The following is a 26,258-nucleotide window of genomic DNA, read 5'->3' on the forward strand; positions in this document are numbered from 1 at the left end:
CATCCTTACCAGTATCCCACTCCCTGCTGCTGAAAAGCATCCCCATAGCATGATGCTCGCAACACCATGCTTCACGGTAGGAATGGTGTTAGATTGGTGATGAGCTGTGCCTGGTTTTCTCCAGAAATAGAGCTTTGCATTCAGGTCAAAGAGTTTGAAGCATTAGACCACAGGATCTTTATATATTTTTATTCTCCCCAATTTCATCATATCCAATTTGTAGTTACAGTCTTGTCCCATCGTTGCAACTCCCGTATGGACTCGGGAGAGGCAAAGGTCAAGAGCCGTGCATCCTCCGAAGCACAACCCAGCCAAGCCGCACTGCTTCCTGACACAACGCCCACTTAAACTGGAAGCCTTACACCTGTCGACCTTGTCAGGTGCATTGTGCCCGGCCCGCCACAGGAGTCGCTAGTCGCTAAAAAAATATCCCTGCCAGCCACACCCCCCCCCTAACCCGGACAACGGTGGGTCAATTGTGCGCCGCCCCATAGGTCTCCCGGTCACGGCAGGCTGCGTCCAAGCCTGGACTCAAACCAGGATCTCTCGTGGCACAGCTAGCACTGCCTAAGACCACTGAGCAACTCGGGAGGCCTATAGACCACAATCTTTTGCCAGAGTCTTTCTTATGCCTTTTTGCAAACTCCAGTCATGCTGTAATGTGCCATTTTCTAAGGAGTGCTTCTGTCTAGCCACTCTCCCATAAAGCCCAGATAGGTGAAGTGCTATAAAGACTGTTGTCCTTCTGGCAGGTTCTCCCATCTCAGCCAAGGAACTCTGTAGTTTTGTCAGACTGGTCATTGGGTTCTTGGTCACCTCCCCGACCAATGTCCTTCTTGCCCGGTTGTTCAGTCTGGTCAGACGGCCAGCTCCAGGCAGAGTCTCAGTAGTTCCATATCTTTTCCCAATGTGTTCTTGGACACTTTCAACACTCTACCTCATCATAATTCTCAGAGATCTACAGACAGTTCCTTGGACTGCATGGTATAGTTTCTGCACTGACATGCACTGTCAACTGTGGGACCTTAGATATTTCTGTATAGATTGTTCTATATATTTGCCAACATTTCTAAAAACATGTTTTTAATTCATCATTATGAGGTACTGTGTAGATGTGTCCCAAAAAATAAAAATAAACATCAATTTTGAATGCAGGCTGTAACACAACACATTTGGACTAAGTCAAGTGGTATGAATAGTTCCTGAAGGCACTGTAAATGCATCAACAATATAGAACTGTGTAAAAACAACACATTCTCCTCTCCTTCGCTCCTGCCTGCAGGTGCTGCCATAGAAGTAAAATGAATAAAACAGGCATCCCCATTCAAGCCAATGATGGCATAGTGGGGAGTCATGGATAACTACATACATGGAGTGTGTCTGAAAGTGGGCATTGTGAAATAGGTGGGAGGATCAACATAAGTAGGTGTATGGAAACCTAACAGCTAATTGGACAGATTGTTTGCCATTCGACCGTTTTGAGTGGCTGCTTGTTGCTTGTTAGCGAAGCTTACCATTTCCCTAACCTCCTACGTTAATTCTCCTAACCTCCTACGTTAATTCTCCTAACCTCCTACGTTAATTCTCCTAACCTCCTACGTTAATTCTCCTAACCTCCTACGTTAATTCTCCTAATTTACATTTACATTTAAGTCATTTGGCAGACGCTCTTATCCATATTCTCCTAACCTCCTACATAAGGGGTGGCAGGAAGCCTAATGGTTAGAGCGTTGGACTAGTAACCGAAAGGTTGCAAGATCGAATCCCCGAGCTGACAAGGTAAAAATCGTTCTGCCCCTAAACAAGGCAGTTATCCCACTGTTCCTATGCCGTCATTGGAAATAAGAATTTGTTCTTAACTGACTTGCCTAGATAAAGGTAAAATAAAAATTATCCTGACCTGCTACATTAATTCTCCGAAGCCCCTACATTAATTCTCCTAACCTACATTAATTCTCCTAACCTCCTACATTAACTAAAATACTACAAGGAAGCAGCCACACAAAATTGTCGAGTGGCAACCAATCTGCCCAATTAACTTATGAAACATAACATATACACCCACTCAGGTTGATCCTTACAATTATTTCGCAGCACCCACTTTCAGACACACTCCACATATGCAGTTACGCATACTTGATAATGGGTGGACTGGTGGGCAGTAGCCATTGCGAGGAGCAAAGCAGGAATGAGTGTTGAAGTCTACACACTCATACCTTCCTCAAAGGGTTAGCCTAATGTCAGGCCATCTCAATATTATGCTGTGCGTTGACATGTCAAACCAACACTGCATTTAATAAGCACATAAGATTTGACTCATGAATAAAGCTGCACTGTTTACATTGAATATTCATATCTGTGAGAAATGAATGAATCCATTCCTGCCGCTAATTGTTATTCTACCTGTCTACTCTGAATAACTTTAAAAATGACCCAAGAAGCAAGGAGAGAGAAAAGGGTAGAAGTGGAGAAAGAGACAAAAAAGAATGAGAATACAGCTGAAACCAATGAGGAAAAGTGACAAGGAAACAGAATGAGAGAGGGGGAGAAAAAGGAACAGGAGAGAGAGAGAGAACACCTGGAGTGCTGGACTTGTTGTCAGGATGTATTCAAAGTGTTCAATGTGACAACAGTGCTGAATTGACAGATGGCTGTATGTTGCTGAGCTAACATACAACCATTAGTAAGGAAACACACAAAGCCTATAGGATCCCACTAGCCGTCTCAACCTGCGCCTATTGAGACGGCATGATAAGAGCTCGAGCAGAATAGACGTTCCTACCGTATATACTGGTAAATATTCCTGTTAAGTCACATTAAATCACACACCTATTAAGGAATTGGGTCCTAATCATTTTGGATTCAAGACACAGCATGTTGTGTGGGCCAATATACTGTATGTAGGGAGGCACCCTTTATTACTGAGAAAATAAACCTTATACTGCACATTGAATGGAATGGAGCTGGAGCAAAACATGTCATTTGTGTTGAGAGAGAATGTGACCATCTGTGTGTGCATGCGTGTCAAAACAAAATGCATGTTGCTCTCACATTCATCAAACAAGCTCAACATATGGAGAAGATAGAATCAGAGCAAATGTTTTTCAATGTCTGGTTCGTCGATCACTGCTCAGACAGAAAGCTTGGCAGGCGTGAAGGCTCCCGGAGACGCAGGAGAAGAACAAATACAGTATAATAGGGAATTTAGAGTGAAAATCCATCAAGATTTACTCAGTAGATGCATCCGTCAACAGTGTTGTGCTCTAAAAAGTGGTTGAAATAATCACACGCCCATTGGCTGCTTGGGACAGGTGTGTGTGGAAGGGGTGGGGGGGGGGTGTTTTTGTGTGTCTTTGAGTTTAGATGGCTGGACGGGCTTGGGCAACGATGAAAATAAAAATCATCTTTATTCATTACATGAGCTGCGGTCATATCTCAAAATGGTAAAATGCCAGGCTGGCTATATTCAAAAGCTGATTCCATATCCAGTGTGTTTGATAGCATCCCTGTTGAGGGGAAAGCAGCTCAGTCTTCCATTGACAGACACTGAATATGATTGTTGATAAGGTGTTCAGACTATTCTGCTCTGCAGAGGAGAAACGCAAAAAAATAGACAGCCCCTTTTCAAATTCACAAACATCTTATAGGTTTTCAAAGGAGAGACATTTCGCCAGCACATTGTGGGGCACTGCATTGCTAGATGTGTCAAAACCCCTCTGGGTTAATATATTGAGACACTCAGTATAAGACAGAGAAGTTGTCACTCCTTTCCCAATCAGCGCACGACTGCTGCATCCTCTAATGCCAAAGTCTTATTGGCGGGATGTGGTTGAGAGGCACGGTGGCAAGGCCTAGGCAGTGTAATCACAGTGGCGCGCACACACACAAACTCCAGGTTTTCCATTAGGAAAGCTTTCCCTAAAGTAAATTGAATTGCCAAAATGATATAGCCTAATTAGCTTATTCTATAAAAACATAAATAAATAAAATCATTCAAAATAGGCTCCTACACCAGAAAGAATGATTGGGCCACAGAGGATCTTTAGCTTCTTCAAAAAAATAGGCCTCGATGACTGTTGAGTTGCAACTGTCAGTGAAAAGCAGAGGCATATCGAAATATCAAAAAGTACAATCGCGGAAAAACTGTTGAGGAAACAAATGGCTATTGCTGTAAAGAGAAGAGAATGAAAAGAAACCAATGTCTTTCAGTTATCAAACGTCTCAACTTACTTTAAAAGGATCTTATTTGCACCAGCAGAGAACAGCAGCCATATCCCTGGTGAGTGTACATATTCACTATCTTTATCATTGGGTCAGTGGCACTTTGGTTTGTTTTTGGACAATCCTTTTCTCCTCCAGGTTAGATGGATGTCATATTGTACTTGTGTCTCCACTTTTCATTGGCTTAATATATGGATCAGACAATGTTATTTGCATTGATCTGTTTGTCAGTAGACTAGGCTACCCTGTAATTGTCTCATATAAAAAAAGACATTTGCTCATGTCTCTAGTTATATAAAGCGTAGTTGAATTGCATAAAATGTGTTTATAAAAGGTCAACATTTCCTGTGCAGAGAGAGAAGACATGTAGGTTCTGATATAGCCTAGGCCTACTCCACTGCATTGAACAGTCCTTTCTGAGAACAGTGAACAAATTATATTATTATCCAAAATTATGACTATCCAATCTAAATCATCACATTAGGAATAGTAGACTCTTACATAAGTCTGCAAATGTAAGGAATTAGACAACAAATGTGAGGCAGTAGGCTACGTGTGAATGTTAGTTCCATAATGCAATTAGCAGGAAAACACCACGTTGAGCGGTTTCATGTGACAGAGATGAAAATATCCCTTAGAAATTAAGAAAGAGGGGAAATCTAAAGATGCAACAACTAGCATTGGTTACTAATATGAGTAGGATTGTGTATTTGGCTACTGGACAATGAAAGCAAGTTGATTTGAAAAAGGCTACTGGTTTCAGCAGTATCGACTGGTATTTCACATCAATTAATAGGCAAAAACGCAATGGGATTTTTTTGTGGGAAAAGATGGCTATTACCAGCTAACGCAAACCCTGGTACACAATGTAACTGATGAGGACCACATCAGAGCTGCCTTTCTGTGACAGTTAGATTAGTGAACGGTGCAGGGGGCTTTTAAAATCTACAGCCCCCCCTGTCTGTGCCTTCCATACAGGGCTGTGTTTGGGACAGGTGCTGCTGGGTCATTTGCTCTGAGCATGCAGGCAGGAGTCATAGTGTCAGTCTGTCACACAGAGTGGCCCTCTGGAACACAGAGGTACTTTAGTCATCCTGTACTCAGCAGTCCCAGTGAGGGGACAATAAATGTGTCTACTTTACGTGAGCAATAGGCTAGTTAAGGTTTGCCCCTCGCTCCAAAACATGGATGTGGCAAATCCTTATGACACATCAGAAATCCATAACCGCTGCTTTCATCTTTTAAAAACAGTTGCTGATTCAGATCCAAGATGAAAAGTTCTCTCCTAAATGGGAAATGGCAAAATCAATCATCATCCACTTTAGAGAGTCTCTCTACTCTATTGTACATGAGTGGACCTCCAGATAGCCCAACTCCAATTGAGCTGTCAGGTCCACTGCTTCATGGGTAAGTGAGCCCGACAGAAGGGAGGGTGTTGGGGAGTGAGAGAGTGTACATGCATCAGGGCTCACAGTGCTTGGTCACCTCCACTCCCCATGGTGCTGCTAAATTCCTGGTCCTCTCAAGAGGGACCCTGATACTGGGCTCTGAGTCTGGGGCTAGAGACTCACAAAGACTTGCTTACTGTCTACAGGGAACTGGGCAGCTCAGTATACATTCCAACTATGATATGACCTGAGGTGGCCAGCGAGTGTAACACGCACACACAAACTGTGTATATCACTCACTTTTAAACTGAGTCAAGAGTAGTTAGACAAACATCCACTGAGGCGTCACAGGACAACACAGAGACAGAGAGAGAGAGAGAGAGCCCTAGAGCCACTACAGGACAACACACAGAGAGAGAGCCCTAGAGCCACTACAGGACAACACACAGAGAGAGAGCCCTAGAGCCACTACAGGACAACACACAGAGAGAGAGCCCTAGAGCCACTACAGGACAACACAGAGAGAGAGAGCCCTAGAGCCACTACAGGACAACACAGAGAGAGAGCCCTAGAGCCACTACAGGACAACACACAGAGAGAGAGCCCTAGAGCCACTACAGGACAACACACAGAGAGAGAGCCCTAGAGCCACTACAGGACAACACAGAGAGAGAGAGCCCTAGAGCCACTACAGGACAACACACAGAGAGAGAGCCCTAGAGCCACTACAGGACAACACACAGAGAGAGAGCCCTAGAGCCACTACAGGACAACACAGAGAGAGAGCCCTAGAGCCACTACAGGACAACACACAGAGAGAGAGCCCTAGAGCCACTACAGGACAACACAGAGACAGACAGAGAGCCCTAGAGCCACTACAGGACAACACAGAGAGAGAGAGCCCTAGAGCCACTACAGGACAACAGAGAGAGAGAGAGCCCTAGAGCCACTACAGGACAACACAGAGAGAGCCCTAGAGCCACTACAGGACAACACAGAGACAGAGAGAGAGCCCTAGAGCCACTACAGGACAACACACAGAGAGATAGCCCTAGAGCCACTACAGGACAACAGAGAGAGAGAGCTATTGAGCCACTACAGGACAGAGAGAGAGAGAGAGAGAGAGAGAGAGAGAGAGCTCAGAAGCCACTACAGGACAACACAGAGAGAGAGAGAGAGCTCTTGAGCCACTACAGGACAACACAGAGAGAGAGAGAGAGAGCTATTGAGCCACTACAGGACAGAGGGAGAGAGAGAGAGAGAGAGAGAGAGAGAGAGAGAGCTCAGAAGCCACTACAGGACAACACAGAGAGAGAGAGAGAGCTCAGAAGCCACTACAGGACAACACAGAGAGAGAGAGAGCTCAGAAGCCACTACAGGACAACACAGAGAGAGAGAGAGCTATTGAGCCACTACAGGACAGAGGGAGAGAGAGAGAGAGAGAGCTCAGAAGCCACTACAGGACAACACAGAGAGAGGGAGCTCAATAGAACAGGGCTCCGGGCAGCCGAGCGGAAATGGAGGAAAACTCGCCTCCCTGCGGACCTGGCATCCTTTCACTCCCTCCTCTCTACATTTTCCTCCTCTGTCTCTGCTGCTAAAGCCACTTTCTACCACTCTAAATTCCAAGCATCTGCCTCTAACCCTAGGAAGCTCTTTGCCACCTTCTCCTCCCTCCTGAATCCTCCTCCCCCCCTCCTCCCTCTCTGCAGATGACTTCGTCAACCATTTTGAAAAGAAGGTCGACGACATCCGATCCTCGTTTGCTAAGTCAAACGACACCGCTGGTTCTGCTCACACTGCCCTACCCTGTGCTCTGACCTCTTCTCCCCTCTCTCTCCAGATGAAATCTCGCTTCTTGTGACGGCCGGCCGCCCAACAACCTGCCCGCTTGACCCTATCCCCTCCTCTCTTCTCCAGACCATTTCCGGAGACCTTCTCCCTTACCTCACCTCGCTCATCAACTCATCCCTGACCGCTGGCTACGTCCCTTCCGTCTTCAAGAGAGCGAGAGTTGCACCCCTTCTGAAAAACCTACACTCGATCCCTCCGATGTCAACAACTACAGACCAGTATCCCTTCTTTCTTTTCTCTCCAAAACTCTTGAACGTGCCGTCCTTGGCCAGCTCTCCCGCTATCTCTCTCAGAATGACCTTCTTGATCCAAATCAGTCAGGTTTCAAGACTAGTCATTCAACTGAGACTGCTCTTCTCTGTATCACGGAGGCGCTCCGCAATGCTAAAGCTAACTCTCTCTCCTCTCATCCTTCTAGACCTATCGGCTGCCTTCGATACTGTGAACCATCAGATCCTCCTCTCCACCCTCTCCGAGTTGGGCATCTCCGGCGCGGCCCACGCTTGGATTGCGTCCTACCTGACAGGTCGCTCCTACCAGGTGGCGTGGCAAGAATCTGTCTCCTCGCCACGCGCTCTCACCACTGGTGTCCCCCAGGGCTCAGTTCTAGGCCCTCTCCTATTCTCGCTATACACCAAGTCACTTGGCTCTGTCATAACCTCACATGGTCTCTCCTATCATTGCTATGCAGACGACACACAATTAATCTTCTCCTTTCCCCCTTCTGATAACCAGGTGGCGAATCGCATCTTTGCATGTCTGGCAGACATATCAGTGTGGATGACGGATCACCACCTCAAGCTGAACCTCGGCAAGACGGAGCTGCTCTTCCTCCCGGGGAAGGACTGCCCGTTCCATGATCTCGCCATCACGGTTGACAACTCCATTGTGTCCTCCTCCCAGAGCGCTAAGAACCTTGGCGTGATCCTGGACAACACCCTGTCGTTCTCAACTAACATCATGGCGGTGGCCCGTTCCTGTAGGTTCATGCTCTACAACATCCGCAGAGTACGACCCTGCCTCACACAGGAAGCGGCGCAGGTCCTAATCCAGGCACTTGTCATCTCCCGTCTGGATTACTGCAACTCGCTGTTGGCTGGGCTCCCTGCCTGTGCCATTAAACCCCTACAACTCATCCAGAACGCCGCAGCCCGTCTGGTGTTCAACCTTCCCAAGTTCTCTCCACGTCACCCCGCTCCTCCGCTCTCTCCACTGGCTTCCAGTTGAAGCTCGCATCCGCTACAAGACCTTGGTGCTTGCCTACGGAGCTGTGAGGGGAACGGCACCGCAGTACCTCCAGGCTCTGATCAGGCCCTACACCCAAACAAGGGCACTGCGTTCATCCACCTCTGGCCTGCTCGCCTCCCTACCACTGAGGAAGTACAGTTCCCGCTCAGCCCAATCAAAACTGTTCGCTGCTCTGGCCCCCAATGGTGGAACAAACTCCCTCACGACGCCAGGACAGCGGAGTCAATCACCACCTTCCGGAGACACCTGAAACCCCACCTCTTCAAGGAATGCCTAGGATAGGATAAGTAATCCTTCTCACCCCCCTTAAATGATTTAGATGCACTATTGTAAAGTGGCTGTTCCACTGGATGTCAGAAGGTGAATTCACCAAATTGTAAGTCGCTCTGGATAAGAGCGTCTGCTAAATGACTTAAATGTAATGTAAATGTAGAGAGAGAGCTCAGAAGCCACTACAGGACAACACAGAGAGAGAGAGAGAGCTATTGAGCCACTACAGGACAGAGGGAGAGAGAGAGAGAGAGAGAGCTCAGAAGCCACTACAGGACAACACAGAGAGAGAGAGAGAGCTCTTGAGCCACTACAGGACAGAGAGAGAGAGAGAGAGAGCTCTTGAGCCACTACAGGACAGAGAGAGAGAGAGAGAGAGAGAGAGAGAGAGAGAGAGAGAGAGAGAGAGCTCAGAAGCCACTACAGGGCAACACAGAGAGAGAAAGAGCTCTAGAGCCACTACAGGACAACAGAGAGAGAGAGAGAGAGAGAGATAGAGAGCCAGTACAGGACAACAGAGAGAGAGAGAGAGAGAGAGAGAGAGATAGAGAGCCACTACAGGACAACAGAGAGAGAGCGAGAGAGAGAGAGATAGAGAGCCACTACAGGACAACACAGAGAGAGAGACACATTACAGGACAAGAGAGAGAGAGACATTACAGGACAAGAGAGAGAGAGAGAGAGACATTACAGGACAAGAAGAGAGAGAGACATTACAGGACAAGAGAGAGAGAGAGAGACATTACAGGACAAGAGAGAGAGAGAGAGACATTACAGGACAAGAGAGAGAGAGAGAGACATTACAGGACAACACAAAGAGAGAGAGAGACATTACAGGACAAGAGAGAGAGATAGAGAGCCACTACAGGACAACACACAGAGAGAGAGAGACATTACAGGACAAGAGAGAGAGAGAGAGAGAGAGAGAGAGACATTACAGGACAAGAGAGAGAGAGAGAGACATTACAGGACAAGAGAGAGAGAGAGAGAGAGAGAGATAGAGAGCCACTACAGGACAACACACAGAGAGAGAGAGACATTACAGGACAAGAGAGAGAGAGAGAGACATTACAGGACAATAGAGAGAGAGAGAGACATTACAGGACAAGAGAGAGAGAGAGAGAGATATTACAGGACAAGAGAGAGAGAGAGAGAGAGAGACATTACAGGACAATAGAGAGAGAGAGAGAGAGAGACATTACAGGACAATAGAGAGAGAGAGAGACATTACAGGACAAGAGAGAGAGACATTACAGGACAAGAGAGAGAGAGAGAGACATTACAGGACAAGAGAGAGAGAGAGATATTACAGGACAAGAGAGAGAGAGAGACATTACAGGACAAGAGAGAGAGAGAGAGACATTACAGGACAGAGAGAGAGAGAGAGAGAGAGAGAGAGAGAGAGAGAGAGAGAGAGAGAGAGATAGAGAGCCACTACAGGACAACACACAGAGAGAGAGAGACATTACAGGACAAGATAGAGAGAGAGAGAGACATTACAGGACAAGAGAGAGAGAGACATTACAGGACGAGAGAGAGAGAGAGACATTACAGGACGAGAGAGAGAGAGAGACATTACAGGACGAGAGAGAGAGAGAGACATTACAGGACAAGAGAGAGAGAGACATTACAGGACAAGAGAGAGAGAGAGACATTACAGGACAAGAGAGAGAGAGAGACATTACAGGACAAGAGAGAGAGAGAGACATTACAGGACAAGAGAGAGAGAGAGAGAGAGAGAGAGATTACAGGACAAGAGAGAGAGAGAGAGAGACATTACAGGACAAGAGAGAGAGCCACTACAGGACAACACACAGAGAGAGAGAGACATTACAGGACAAGAGAGAGAGAGAGAGAGAGACATTACAGGACAAGAAGAGAGAGAGAGACATTACAGGACGAGAGAGAGAGAGAGACATTACAGGACAAGAGAGAGAGAGAGAGACATTACAGGACAAGAGAGAGAGAGAGACATTACAGGACAAGAGAGAGAGAGACATTACAGGACAAGAGAGAGAGACATTACAGGACAGAGAGAGACATTACAGGACAAGAGAGAGAGAGAGAGACATTACAGGACAAGAGAGAGAGAGAGACATTACAGGACAAAGAGAGAGAGAGAGAGACATTACAGGACAAGAGAGAGAGAGAGAGACATTACAGGACAAGAGAGAGAGAGAGAGACATTACAGGACAAGAGAGAGAGACATTACAGGACAAGAGAGAGAGAGACATTACAGGACAAGAGAGAGAGAGACATTACAGGACAAGAGAGAGAGAGACATTACAGGACAAGAGAGAGAGACATTACAGGACAAGAGAGAGAGAGACATTACAGGACAAGAGAAGAGAGAGAGAGAGAGAGAGAGAGAGAGAGAGAGAGAGAGACACTCCAGGACAACAGAGAGCTCTAGAGCCACTACAGGACAACACAGAGAGAGAGAGGGCTCTAGAGCCACTACAGGACAACACAGAGAGAGAGAGAGAGAGAGAGAGAGAGAGAGCCACTACAGGACAACACAGGGAGAGAGAGAGCCCCTACAGGACAACAGAGAGCCACTACAGGACAATAGAGAGAGAGAGAGAGAGAGCCACTACAGGACAATAGAGAGAGAGAGCGAGAGGGCCACTACAGGACAACAGAGAGAGAGAGCGAGAGAGAGCCACTACAGGACAAAACAGAGAGAGAGAGAGCTCTAGAGCCACTACAGGACAACACAAAGAGAGAGAGAGCTCAAGAGCCACGACAGGACAACACAGAGAGAGAGCTCTAGAGCCGCTACAGGACAACACAGAGAGAGAGCTCTAGAGCCACTACAGGACAACACAGAGAGAGAGAGCTCTAGAGCCACTACAGGACAGCAGAGAGCGAGAGAGAGAGAGCCACTACAGGACAACACAAAGAGAGATATAGCTCGAGCCACTACAGGACAACACAGAGAGAGAGAGAGAGCTCTAGAGCCACTACAGGACAACACAGAGAGAGAGAGAGAGCTCTAGAGCCACTACAGGACAACACAGAGAGAGAGATAGAGCTCTAGAGCCACAACAGGACAACAGAGAGAGAGAGAGAGAGAGAGAGAGAGAGAGAGAGAGCCACTACAGGACAACACAGAGAGAGAGAGAGAGAGAGAGAGAGAGAGAGAGACATTACAGGACGAGAGAGAGAGAGAGAGAGACATTACAGGACGAGAGAGAGAGAGACATTACAGGACGAGAGAGAGAGAGAGAGAGAGAGAGAGAGACATTACAGGACGAGAGAGAGAGAGAGAGAGACATTACAGGACAAGAGAGAGAGAGAGACATTACAGGACAAGAGAGAGAGAGAGACATTACAGGACAAAGAGAGAGAGAGACATTACAGGACAAGAGAGAGAGAGACATTACAGGACAAGAGAGAGAGAGACATTACAGGACAAGAGAGAGAGAGAGAAATTACAGGACAAGAGAGAGAGAGAGAAATTACAGGACAAGAGAGAGAGAGAGAGACATTACAGGACAAGAGAGAGAGAGAGAGACATTACAGGACAAGAGAGAGAGAGAGAGAGAGAGAGAGAGAGAGAGAGCCACTACAGGACAACACACAGAGAGAGAGAGACATTACAGGACAAGAGAGAGAGAGAGAGAGAGAGAGACATTACAGGACAAGAGAGAGAGAGAGAGAGACATTACAGGACGAGAGAGAGAGAGAGACATTACAGGACGAGAGAGAGAGAGAGAGAGAGAGAGAGACATTACAGGACGAGAGAGAGAGAGAGAGACATTACAGGACAAGAGAGAGAGAGAGAGAGAGAGACATTACAGGATGAGAGAGAGACATTACAGGACAGACATTACAGGACAAGAGAGAGAGAGACATTACAGGACAAGAGAGAGAGAGAGACATTACAGGACAAGAGAGAGAGAGAGACATTACAGGACAAGAGAGAGAGAGACATTACAGGACAAGAGAGAGAGACATTACAGGACAAGAGAGAGAGAGACATTACAGGACAAGAGAGAGAGAGACATTACAGGACAGAGAGAGAGACATTACAGGACAAGAGAGAGAGACATTACAGGACAAGAGAGAGAGAGAGAGAGAGAGAGAGAGAGAGAGAGAGAGAGACACTCCAGGACAACAGAGAGCTCTAGAGCCACTACAGGACAACACAGAGAGAGAGAGGGCTCTAGAGCCACTACAGGACAACACAGAGAGAGAGAGAGAGACAGAGAGAGAGAGCTCTAGAGCCACTACAGGACAACACAGGGAGAGAGAGAGAGCCCCTACAGGACAACAGAGAGAGCCACTACAGGACAATAGAGAGAGAGAGAGAGAGAGAGCCACTACAGGACAATAGAGAGAGAGAGCGAGAGGGCCACTACAGGACAACACAGAGAGAGAGAGCGAGAGAGAGCCACTACAGGACAAAACAGAGAGAGAGAGAGCTCTAGAGCCACTACAGGACAACAAAAAGAGAGAGAGAGCTCTAGAGCCACGACAGGACAACACAGAGAGAGAGCTCTAGAGCCGCTACAGGACAACACAGAGAGAGAGCTCTAGAGCCACTACAGGACAACACAGAGAGAGAGAGCTCTAGAGCCACTACAGGACAACAGAGAGTGAGAGAGAGAGAGAGAGAGAGCCACTACAGGACAACACAAAGAGAGATATAGCTCGAGCCACTACAGGACAACACAGAGATAGAGAGAGCTCTAGATCCACTACAGGACAACACAGAGAGAGAGAGAGAGAGCTCTAGAGCCACTACAGGACAACACAGAGAGAGAGAGAGAGCTCTAGAGCCACTACAGGACAACAGAGAGAGAGAGAGAGAGAGAGAGAGCCACTACAGGACAACACAGAGAGAGAGAGACATTACAGGACGAGAGAGAGACATTACAGGACGAGAGAGAGAGAGAGAAATTACAGGACGAGAGAGAGAGAGAGAGAGAGAGACATTACAGGACGAGAGAGAGAGAGAGAGACATTACAGGACGAGAGAGAGAGACATTACAGGACAAGAGAGAGAGAGACATTACAGGACAAGAGAGAGAGAGACATTACAGGACAGAGAGAGAGACATTACAGGACAAGAGAGAGAGAGACATTACAGGACAAGAAGAGAGAGACATTACAGGACAAGAGAGAGAGAGACATTACAGGACAAGAGAGAGAGAGACATTACAGGACAAGAGAGAGAGAGAGACATTACAGGACAAGAGAGAGAGACATTACAGGACGAGAGAGAGAGAGAGAGAGAGAGAGAGAGAGAGAGAGAGAGAGACACTCCAGGACAACAGAGAGCTCTAGAGCCACTACAGGACAACACAGAGAGAGAGAGGGCTCTAGAGCCACTACAGGACAACACAGAGAGAGAGAGAGAGAGAGAGAGAGAGAGAGAGCTCTAGAGCCACTACAGGACAACACAGGGAGAGAGAGAGAGCCCCTACAGGACAACAGAGAGCCACTACAGGACAATAGAGAGAGAGAGAGAGAGAGAGAGAGCCACTACAGGACAATAGAGAGAGAGAGCGAGAGGGCCACTACAGGACAACACAGAGAGAGAGAGCGAGAGAGAGCCACTACAGGACAAAACAGAGAGAGAGAGAGCTCTAGAGCCACTACAGGACAACACAAAGAGAGAGAGAGCTCTAGAGCCACGACAGGACAACACAGAGAGAGAGCTCTAGAGCCGCTACAGGACAACACAGAGAGAGAGAGCTCTAGAGCCACTACAGGACAACACAGAGAGAGAGAGCTCTAGAGCCACTACAGGACAACAGAGAGCGAGAGAGAGAGAGAGAGAGCCACTACAGGACAACACAAAGAGAGATATAGCTCGAGCCACTACAGGACAACACAGAGAGATAGAGAGAGCTCTAGAGCCACTTCAGGACAACACAGAGAGAGAGAGAGAGAGCTCTAGAGCCACTACAGGACAACAGAGAGAGAGAGAGAGCTCTAGAGCCACTACAGGACAACAGAGAGAGAGAGAGAGCTCTAGAGCCACTACAGGACAACACAGAGAGAGAGAGCTCTAGGGCCACTACAGGACAACACAGAGAGAGATAGAGCTCTAGAGCCACGACAGGACAACACAGAGAGAGAGAGAGAGAGAGAGAGAGCTCTAGAGCCACTACAGGACAACACAGGGAGAGAGAGAGAGCCCCTACAGGACAACAGAGAGAGCCACTACAGGACAACAGAGAGAGAGAGAGAGAGAGCCACTACATGACAATAGAGAGAGAGAGCGAGAGAGCCACTACAGGACAAAACAGAGAGAGAGCTCTAGAGCCACGACAGGACAACACAGAGAGAGAGCTCTAGAGCCACTACAGGGCAACACAGAGAGAGAGAGCTCTAAAGCCACTACAGGACAACACACAGAGAGAGAGAGCTCTAGAGCCACTACAGGACAACAGAGAGCGAGAGAGAGAGAGAGCCACTACAGGACAACACAGAGAGAGAGAGCTCTAGAGCCACTACAGGACAACAGAGAGTGAGAGAGAGAGAGAGAGAGAGCCACTACAGGACAACACAAAGAGAGATATAGCTCGAGCCACTACAGGACAACACAGAGACAGACAGAGAGCCCTAGAGCCACTACAGGACAACACACAGAGAGAGAGCCCTAGAGCCACTACAGGACAACACAGAGTCAGAGAGAGAGAGAGAGCCCTAGAGCCACTACAGGACAACAGAGAGAGAGAGAGCTCTAGAGCCACTACAGGACAACACAAAGAGAGAGAGAGCTCTAGAGCCACGACAGGACAACACAGAGAGAGAGCTCTAGAGCCACTACAGGACAACACAAAGAGAGATATAGCTCGAGCCACTACAGGACAACACAGAGAGAGAGAGAGAGAGAGAGAGAGAGCCACTACAGGACAACAGAGAGAGAGAGAGAGAGAGCTCTAGAGCCACTACAGGACAACACAGAGAGAGAGAGAGCTCTAGGGCCACGACAGGACAACACAAAGAGAGATAGAGCTCTAGAGCCACTACAGGACAACACAGGGAGAGAGAGAGAGCTCTAGAGCCACTACAGAACAACACAGAGAGAGAGAGAGAGAGCCACTACAGGACAACACAGAGAGAGAGAGAGAGAGAGAGAGAGAGAGAGAGAGAGAGAGAGAGAGAGAGAGAGAGAGAGAGAGAGAGTGAGAGAGAGCGAGCCACTACATGACAACACAAAGAGAGATATAGCTCTAGAGCCACTACAGGACAACAAAGAGAGATAGAGCTCTAGAGTCACTACAGGACAACAGAAAAGCCCATTGTGTTGGTAGAGATAAACAAGAGATTACAGCAGCCAAAGGTTCTGGCCAGAGTAGGTCTGCCGAGGGCTCAGTTTTTGGTCCCCGTCCATCCGGCTGGCCCACTCTCTCAGCGCTGAGAGAGCACGAAAGGGACTGTCACAGAGATATTACACCTCCTCCTTCGTTTATCTTGGCCTGCATCAACGCCAAACCACTGAGAAAACCCCTGGCAGACCCTTAGCACCCAACATCTCACTGGACAAAAACAATGTGCTAGAGATGGGCCGTCAAGGACATTGAATTATAACTTGTGTGTGTGTTAAAAGACAGACCGAGCGATACAGTGAAAGAGAAACTGAAATGAGAAATTGTGCTCTGTGAAAATAATTAACATGGTTGAGTGGGGTGATGAGAATAGAGCCTGCAAGATCACAGAGCACAATGAACTTGGGCCCTGCTCCCAAACACACCTCGTGCACACACACCATTAAACTTGAGAACACTTCAGCCAGGATGAACCACAGCAGTTTGCACATCTGCAAGAGGGCTGGCAGGGGATTGCTATGCAAAGAGAGCTGAAACAAAGTCAGTGTCAGGACACTTCTCAAACAAGCTGCAGTACAGAAACACCACAATCACCACCAGTATTTGTTTGATAAACTAAATAAATGCCACTTCTTCAACCTGCATATTGTACATGTAGTTCTAGTGTGAATGGTAGGGTCAGTACTCTGCAGTGTGTGTTAGTATGATAGCCACTCACTGAGTCTCTTGGCGGCCTGCAGGGCGTCGGGAGGATTGTCAGCCACGTAGAAACGCTGGACAGTCACCCCACTCTCCTGCATCAGCTTCTTGCTCTGGTACTCCTGCAGGTTCAGCCAGCGCCTGGAACTCACCCGTGCACACTGCAGACAGAGAGAGAGAGAATGGTTGACATTTTTTGAAAAAGTAACCAAGTATTTCACTGAAGAAGTAACTAGATAAACACCCGGTAGCTAAAAGGAATCCAGAATCAGGTAACGCAGCTGTTGATGACGACTTGAATATAATGACAAATAAAACATGGTTTTCTATGCCCCTCAAATGTAATAGTACTAGGGACTAACACTAAACGGCACAGGTTTTCTGTGAGGCGTAGTAGTGGGATTAGGATCCCCAATTATCTGCCGCCAAGACAGTGGTTTCTCTTCCTGGGGTCCAAACAGGAATCAAAACACAACAAATAAAATATGTAATGTACTGTATATAGCACTACATTTACATTACGATCTAGTAATTTAGCATCCAGAGCAACCCACAGCCAGTGAATTCATCTCAAGATAGCCAGGCGAGACAACCACGTATAACGCATAAGTACATAATACGATACAAAAAAACATACAACTGTCTGTGAGCATCTTCACAGTCCCCATCGTGACGTAAGGTGTTCTTTTATCATGTTTTTAAATGTAGTTTTATTACTAGATTACCTGTTACCAGGGGTGTTACCTGGGGTGTTACCAGGGGTGTTACAGGGGTGTTACCTGGGGTGTTACCAGGGGTGTTACCTGGGGTGTTACCAGGGGTGTTACCTAGGGTTGCAGAGAGTTCCATGTAATCATGGCTCTATTGAATACTGCACGTTTCCCAGCCTCTGTTCTGGACCTTGGGACTGAAGAGACCTCTGGTTGCATGTCTTGTGTTCTACCGATGAGTGCCCATCTGAACTATGTGCCAACTGCTTGAACAGATGGTTCGGTACCTTCAACACCTCGCACAAAGACCAGTAGTGATGAGGTCAATCTCTCCTCAACTTTGCGCCAGGTGAGACTGACAGGCATGTTGGCATCCTTGGTGCCAGCCTGAAAATGTCATTCCTCTAATGACATGTTTTAAATTAAGCCTACATGCGTAAAGATGTCTTTACACTGCACAAGCTGTTGTTTGAACATCTGGTTACATTCAGGAATGATCAATGAAGCCCAGATGTTCTTCAAGGTTTGACTGACTCTCAGTTAGAGGAATAGCCAGGTGTTTCTGATAAAGTCTTATTTACGTTCAGTTCTCCAGGGTGCACTCATTCCATTTCCATCTCTCAGTCTTGCCCCCGTTTTCCTCCCCCCATAATGAGACAGGCAGACGGGCCTAGGCTATGTTAAAACTGTTTGCTCAGTCAGCAAATGCAGCAAGGCTGTCAAGCTCCAGCTGTTGGCACTATTAAAAAGACATTGGGTTTTAATGTGAGACACTTGTGTTAAGGTTGGACTCCCTCAGTGTTGTCAGGTCGGCCCATTACCCTGAGTGTGCATTCACAGTGCAGTCAGTCTGTTTTCCTTAACAATGTGAAAGGCAGCTGCAGTTCTTAATTGTGACATTAAAAGGGACGACTGTGACGAGTCAAGTGTCTTGGTCATGGAGAGTGTCATTTTGGCTACATTCCTCTGCTGATAGGAGGACTCAGGCAGTCTAGCCTAAAGACTACTTCTGTATTGCAGGAGTTACATGACAGAGATTATGCCTCTGGAAAAACAGCAAACCATACTGTTCATCATCTCCAAGTCTCAAGGTTATTTGTGCAAATTTGAAATAATTTCTCCTTCCTTATTCTGTCTCTGCTTAAGAGCTTGTGTGTGGGCCAGAAGGCGTAATCCTGTCCTGATCCACTACAAGACATGCTGATGAATAATGAAGGCCTCCTCAAGTGCAACAAAGTCTGAGGGGCTGATCAAACAAGCCGTATTTCAGACATCCTTTAAAACATGCAAACTGACAAGGAAAGGTTGGCTGAAGGCTGATGCCGGTGAGGGGAAGGAGGGGCTTCTGCCATCTGACTTAGTGGTGAGTGGTATGACAAGGCCAAGCCGTTACTCTCAAAACAGAGCTGCCTGGGAGCTCTCCATCATTCATGAGAAGAGGAGAGAAAGGGGATACAGGCTAAGAGCACTAGGTCACTTCGCTGAGCATCCACAACTCATTTGAGTGGAGGAACTCTGAACTGAGCAAGGAAACAAGACCATCAAGAACTGGGCCTACTGTACGGCTTACTGAAATCAATATGTTAAAATCTATGATTCTAGTCATCCCATTCAATTAGTTTGATTTCAAAGTTGTTTCTGAAGAAAAGGGTAGCATATAGGTGCATTCATAGAAGGTACATCATCCGTAGCCCTCTCTGGGCAACGGCATGATTGGTGAATGGTGTTAAGAGTAACCTTAACTTTCTGGCGTAGTATTGTATTAGCATGCATTGTTCACCGCTACCACCTTCCGGGTAAGGAGCACTGGAGACTTCATTAGGGCAGAAAAGCCGAGCTTCCATAGAAGGTACAGCAGTATGCTGATTGGTCTCCCTCACATCACTGAATAACGAGGGTCATTTGTAGGTCATTTCCTGTGTCTCTGCCTGGAAAGAAGTGAGTTTCACATGTATGCCTACTTTTATTTCTTTCAAGGGGGTGTCAGACGTTCTACTGTGAAACAAGGCCATGCGACAGCCCCATGGCAGTGGCACACTGGCACTATGCCCTATATATAACAGTTCAATGACAGGGCAACAGATTGTTATACAGCCTCACAACAGCATTTAATATGAAGTGCTTTTCACTTACACTGCCTCAATTCAAAACCCTTCTGTTGACCTAAGTTGAGCAGTGCATTTACCCACACTTAAGTTGCTGGACACCACAAACAGAGCGAAGAGGATGCTGCTCATGAGTCTCTGGAGTCTCTAAAAACACAGCAACAACCAGTTTTCAGTGTGATGGATTGTTCCTCATCTAGTAGTGCGAGGTGTTGCATGTTATAAAGTGAGTGAGGGGGGGCACAGTGTTGTGTGTTAGAGTGAGCTGGTGAGTTGTGTGTGGGGAATATCTGACCATTGTCCTTGTTTAAAGGTGCCACGTACCATCTCTCTCATGCCCACTTCACTATGAGGCAAGCAGAAACACGTTTCTTGTCCTCTCCTTATCTATCTAGTGTGAGGTTCTCTCTGGGACTGCCGATGCAGTCCCCCTGTAGTCTGAACACTAGCTGTGTGTGTGGTGTCAGGGTTAACATTAGGAAGATGTGCTGGTCAAATGTCCAGCACCACCATTTTCATTTACAAGACATTTGAGAAATTTAGATTATGGTACTTAATCTTAACAGAACACGCAGGCAGTGTAGCCTAGTGGTTAGAGTGTTGGATTAGTAACCGAAAGGTTGCAAGTTCAAATCCCCCAGCTGACAAGGTACAAATCTGTCGTTCTGCCCCTGAACAGGCAGTTAACCCACTGTTCCTAGAATGTCATTGTAAATAAGAATTTGTTCTTAACTGATGTAGAAAGAGGGGAGATCTAATATGCAACAACTAGCATGGTTTACTAATATGACTAGGATTGTGCCTTTGGCTACTGGACTTAAACAAAATAACTGCTTCCACAGATAGGGTCTGATTTTGGCTAGGCTACATTGAAGCAAGGTAAGACATGCCTGCTGATGAAGCCTACGTATGTACTGTATGCTGATGTAGCCTACGTATGTACTGTATGCTGATGTAGCCTACGTATGTACTGTATGCTGATGTAGCCTACGTATGTACTGTATGCTGATGAAGCCTACGTATGTACTGTATGCTGAAGTAGCCTACGTATGTACTGTATGCTGATGTAGCCTACGTATGTACTGTATGCTGATGTAGCCTACGTATGTACTGTATGCTGAAGTAGCCTACGTATGTACTGTATGCTGATTTAGCCTACGTATGTACTGTATGCTGATGTAGCCTACGTATGTACTGTATGCTGAAGTAGCCTACGTATGTACTGTATGCTGATGTAGCCTACGTATGTACTGTATGCTGATGTAGCCTACATATGTACTGTATGTTGATGTAGCCTACGTATGTACTGTATGCTGAAGTAGCCTACGTATGTACTGTATGCTGATTTAGCCTACGTATGTACTGTATGCTGATGTAGCCTACGTATGTACTGTATGCTGATGTAGCCTACGTATGTACTGTATGCTGATGTAGCCTACATATGTACTGTATGTTGATGTAGCCTACGTATGTACTGTATGCTGAAGTAGCCTACATATGTACTGTATGCTGAAGTAGCCTACGTATGTACTGTATGCTGAAGTAGCCTACATATGTACTGTATGCTGAAGTAGCCTACGTATGTACTGTATGCATTTTTTTAATGTAGTTTACAAAATGTTTGCTGTTTGACATGGTGTAGCAGCAGCTCTTGTGCTGTGACAGACTTTCCACTCAAAGCTTCTGTATGCTGTGCGCGTGTGATAAATAACAAATATACACACGGGCTAACTTAATTCCACAAAATTATGCAAATGAACCTATAGACCAATAAGCATAACCGGTCAAATGTATTTCCATCAATGAATCAAATCAAAGTTTATTTGTCACGTGCGCCGAATACAACAGGTGTAGGTAGACCTTACAGTGAAATGCTTACTTATAGGCTCTAACCAATGGTACAAAAAAGGTATTAGGTGAACAACAGGTATGTAAAGAAATAAAACAACAGTAAAAAGACATGCATATACAGTTGCGAGGCTACATACTGGTCAGACTGACTAACCAGCTGATTGAGGTAGTATGTACATATGGTTAAAGTGGCTATGCATACATTGGGGAGAACAAGTATTTGATACACTGACGATTTTGCAGGTTTTCCCACTTACAAAGCATGTAGAGGTCTGTAATTTTTAGCATAGGTACACTTCAACTGTGAGAGACGGGATCTAAAACAAAAATCTAGAAACTCACATCTGATGAACAAAGAATAGCAGTAGCGTAAAAGAGGATTTGGCAGGTGGGACACAATGCAAATAGCCTGGTTAGCCAATGTGCGGGAGCACTGGTTGTTCGGCCCAATTGAGGTAGTATGTGCATGAGTGTATAGTTAAAGTGACTATGCATATATGATGAACAGAGTAGCAGCAGTGTAAAAGAGGGGTTGGCGGGTGGTGGGTGGGACACAATGCAGATAGCCTGGTTAGCCAATGTGTGGGAGCACTGGTTGGTCGGCCCAATTGAGGTAGTATGTACATGAGTGTATAGGTAAAGTGACTATGCATATATGATAGAGTAGCAGCAGCGTAAACAAGGTGTTTGTGGGGGTAAATAGTCCGGGCAGACAATTGATTACCTGTTCAGGAGTCTTATGGCTTGGGGGTAAAAACTGTTGAGAAGCCTATTTGTCCTTGACTTGGCACTCCGGCCGGTACTGCTTGCCATGCGGTAGTAGAGAGAACAGTTTATGACCGGGGTGGCTGGGGTCTTTGACCATTTTTAGGGCCTTCCTCTGACACCGCCTGGTATAGAGGTCCTGGATGGCAGGCAGCTTAGCCCCAGTGATGTACTGGGCCATATGGACTACCCTCTGAAGTGCCTTGCGGTAAGAGGCCGAGCAATTGCTGTACGACACACAGGTTAAAAAACACTATTACGCAATGGGATTTTTTTCTTCTCACAGAGAATTGGCCAGTGACAATTATTTATAAGCTTTTCTAAAAAATAAAAAAATAAACATTAAAACTGGCTAACGGAAACCCTAGTGTGTGTGTGTGTCAGGGCTCTACGCTGACCCTTTTTTTTTTACACAGAGCACACAACTAAGGTATTTAGGACTAAAATGTCGCAATGTAGAGCCCTGTGTGTGTGTGTGTTATATTATAGCAAGTGCGCACACTGAGTGTTATGAAGTCAGCAGAAAGAGCCTACAGTGTTTCGGCCTAATAACACCTGCCTCTTAAAAATAATAACATTGTAAAATGAGAAGTGGTGTTGGGTCTCTGTGGACTCAACAGAAATGAGACATCTTTGGGATGGAATAGGCTGCTTTTCAGAGCTAACATTGGCTTGAGAGTTCTTCACAGTAAGTAGATCATTAACCGGCTAGCATGAGTTGGCACAATAAAACCAGTGGAACTCAATATTAATCTGACAATTTCTGACAAAGTCTGCTGAGGAGAAAAAATGTTATTTTCAAACTCGTTTTAATTTCTGGCAACTTGAAAAACACCACCTTAAATAAGCAGCTGTCGTGTACCTGGTGAACAGTTGGAGAGGGGGAGCAGAAAAAACTTCAGAGCGATTAGGGATGACTCCTCTCTGTCACCAAAGAGGGAGAAAGGGAGGGGAAAAGGAGAGGGAAAGATCCTAAAACAACAGCTGCTGAATGCGAAGTGGGGCTGGCGGTGTCCCTCCAGGCACTGACAGTTACCTTGTGACAAACAATACAGCAGTGGGATGCCAACAGCACTTTATCCCCGGTACACTGACTGAGAGACCCACATACCAGTACACCACTGTAATACCAAGGAAGGACTAAAGCCACACTTTACCCTGCCACGCTCATAAATAGCACTTTTATCCCATTGCCTGTTCTCTCAGTCTAAAGGGAGTTATTGATGTGGATTTCTTTCCCCACAATGGAACCACATGCAGGAATGCATGATTAGTAGTGCTGGGAATTGCCAGTGACCTCACAATTCGATATTATCACGATACTTTGGAGCGGATACGATATGCATTATGACTCATGAGTCTATATGTATTGCGATTCGATACTGCAATTTTATTGCGATGTGATGTTCCAAACGTATTGCTCACCATATGTCTGCTGTGGAGAGACAAAAGAGCATGAGAAAACTAGTTGTTTCGATCAGTCATGGAAATAAAAGGTCTGAAAACATGTTTGCTCACTTTTTAAAAAGAAGATAAAGAACAAGGCGAAGGGACAACTAGCGCTAGCTAACGCTATCCAGAGTAGCAATTTAAAAAAAAATCTTTACTAATTGATACTTGAAGTCAAATATCAATATAATATCATCCAAAAATAATATCACGATATATAACTATTGATTATTTTCACCAATCACTAATAGGTTTGGGAGGAATGCAGATACCGTCCTAACGTTTCTGTACCGTTCTGGGTATATGGTATTACCGAATGTGCACACAAGGGGCGCTGCTTCAGCTTTTTGTTGTTGTTATGGTATCAAAAATCAATACCGTCTATATTTTGAAATATACCATTTATACTGTATACCGGGGTATCGCCCAAGCCTAATCACTAATGATTAGTGTTTAATTTGTCAAAGGAAATGCTAGTGTCAATATTTGAAATGCTGAGGCACCAGCATTAACAGTGTTGTTGCAATACCAGTATTGCGATACTACAATACCAGACTTTCCATGGCAAAAAATGAAAACACGTAGCAGACTGAGCTCTATGGTCCTTTAAAACCTACTTAAGTAAAATATTGTGATATAGCTTGCAAAATAAAACAAATGTGACTGTTCTTTCCAACAATTAGGACTGTTTTCCTCAAGAAATGTAGTCCGCTTCATGTTCTGCTTCCTTTGTTTCCTTACGTCTTAGTATCGAAATACTGGTATTGTGACAACACAGTGCGAGAGCGTTTATATGCTTGCCATTCCTATTCTCTTTGAAAGTAGGATATTCTCTGGCACATATGTTTGAGCTTTGCAGGATTCCCTTTCATTCTATTTAATTTCCTGTTTGACTTTGGCAGTAAAATGCTGCCAAGTCAAGGTTAACTTCTTGCGTCGAGATCCGGGATTCTATTTATAGCCTCAAGCTCATTAGCATAACGCAACGTTAACTATTCATGAAAATCGCAAATGAAATGAAATAAATATATTTGCTCTCAAGCTTAGACTTTTGTCAACAACACTGTCATCTCAGATGTTCAAAATATGCTTTTCAACCATAGCTAAACAAGCATTTGTGTAAGAGTATTGATAGCTATCATAGCTATAAGCCTAGAATTCAGCCAGCAACATTTTCACAAAAACAAGAAAATCATTCAAATAAAATCATTTACCTTTGAAGAACTTTGGTTGGTTTCAATGAGGAGACTCTCAGTTAGATAGCAAATGTTCAGTTTTTCAAAAAAATATTATTTGTGTAGGACAAATCGCTCCGTTTTGTTCACGTTTGGCTATGAAAAAAACCTGTATCCAGTTATAGCCTCAAGCTCATAATGTAACGTTAACTATTTATGAAAATCGCAAATGAAATGAAATGAATGTGCTAGCTCTCAAGCTTAGCCTTTTCTTAACAACACTGTCATCTCAGATTTTCAAAATATGCTTTTGAACCATAGCAAAACAAGCATTTGTGTAAGAGTATTGATAGCTAGCGTAGCATTTAGCGGGCAACATTTGCACAAAAAACAGAAAAGGATTCAAATAAAATAATTTACCTTTGAAGAACTTCGGTTGTTTTCAATGAGGAGACTCTCAGTTACATAGCAAATGTTCAGTTTTTCCTGAAAGATTCTTTGTGTAGGAGAAATCGCTCCGTTTTGTACATCACGTTTGGGTACAAAAAAAAAAGAAAATTAATTTTCCAAATTATCTCCATAATATCGACTGAAACACGGCAAACGCTGTTTAGAATCAATCCTCAATGTGTTTTTCACATATCTCTTCATTGATATATCGTTCGTGGTAGTCTCCTTTCTCTGGTGAATCGCTTGGAAAAAGACACCGGACACCTGGCAAATGTAGTCTCTTATGATCAATCTTCCAATGATATGCCTACAAATACGTCACAATGCTGCAGACACCTTGGGGAAAAGATAGATCGGGCAGGCTCATTCCTTGCGCATTCACAGCCATATAAGGAGACAATGAAAAACAGAGCCTCAAAAATCCTGCTAATTTCCTGGTTGAAGTTTCATCTTGGTTTTGCCTATAGCATCTGTTCTGTGGCACTCACACACAATATCTTTGCAGTTCTGGAAACGTCAGAGTGATTTCTTTCCAAAGCTATCAATTATATGCATAGTCAAGCATCTTTTTGTGACAAAATATTGCGCTTAAAACGGGCACGTCTTTTTATCCAAAAATGAAATAGCGCCCCCATAGCATCAAGAGGTTAAGTCACTGCCAAGTCAAAGTTAAGTCACTGCCAAGTCAAAGTTAAGTCACTGCCAAGTCAAAGTTAGATCACTGCCAAGTCAAAGTTAAGTCACTACCAAGTCAAAGTTAAGTCACTGCCAAGTCAAAGTTAGATC

General features: G+C 45.5%; 1 protein-coding gene across 1 annotated transcript in view; it reads right to left on the minus strand.

The window, feature by feature from the left end:
* LOC135529696 (succinate--CoA ligase [GDP-forming] subunit beta, mitochondrial-like) overlaps window positions 1-26,258 on the minus strand; it is a 117,966-nt gene that overhangs the window by 77,330 nt on the left and 14,378 nt on the right. The window contains exon 2 of the mRNA XM_064958292.1: window positions 16,987-17,128. Within this exon, the coding sequence (XP_064814364.1) occupies window positions 16,987-17,128 (142 nt within the window). The remainder of the gene's footprint in view (window positions 1-16,986; window positions 17,129-26,258) is intronic.

Source organism: Oncorhynchus masou, chromosome 5 (assembly GCF_036934945.1).
Source record: "Oncorhynchus masou masou isolate Uvic2021 chromosome 5, UVic_Omas_1.1, whole genome shotgun sequence".
NCBI classification, from domain to species: Eukaryota; Metazoa; Chordata; class Actinopteri; order Salmoniformes; family Salmonidae; genus Oncorhynchus; species Oncorhynchus masou.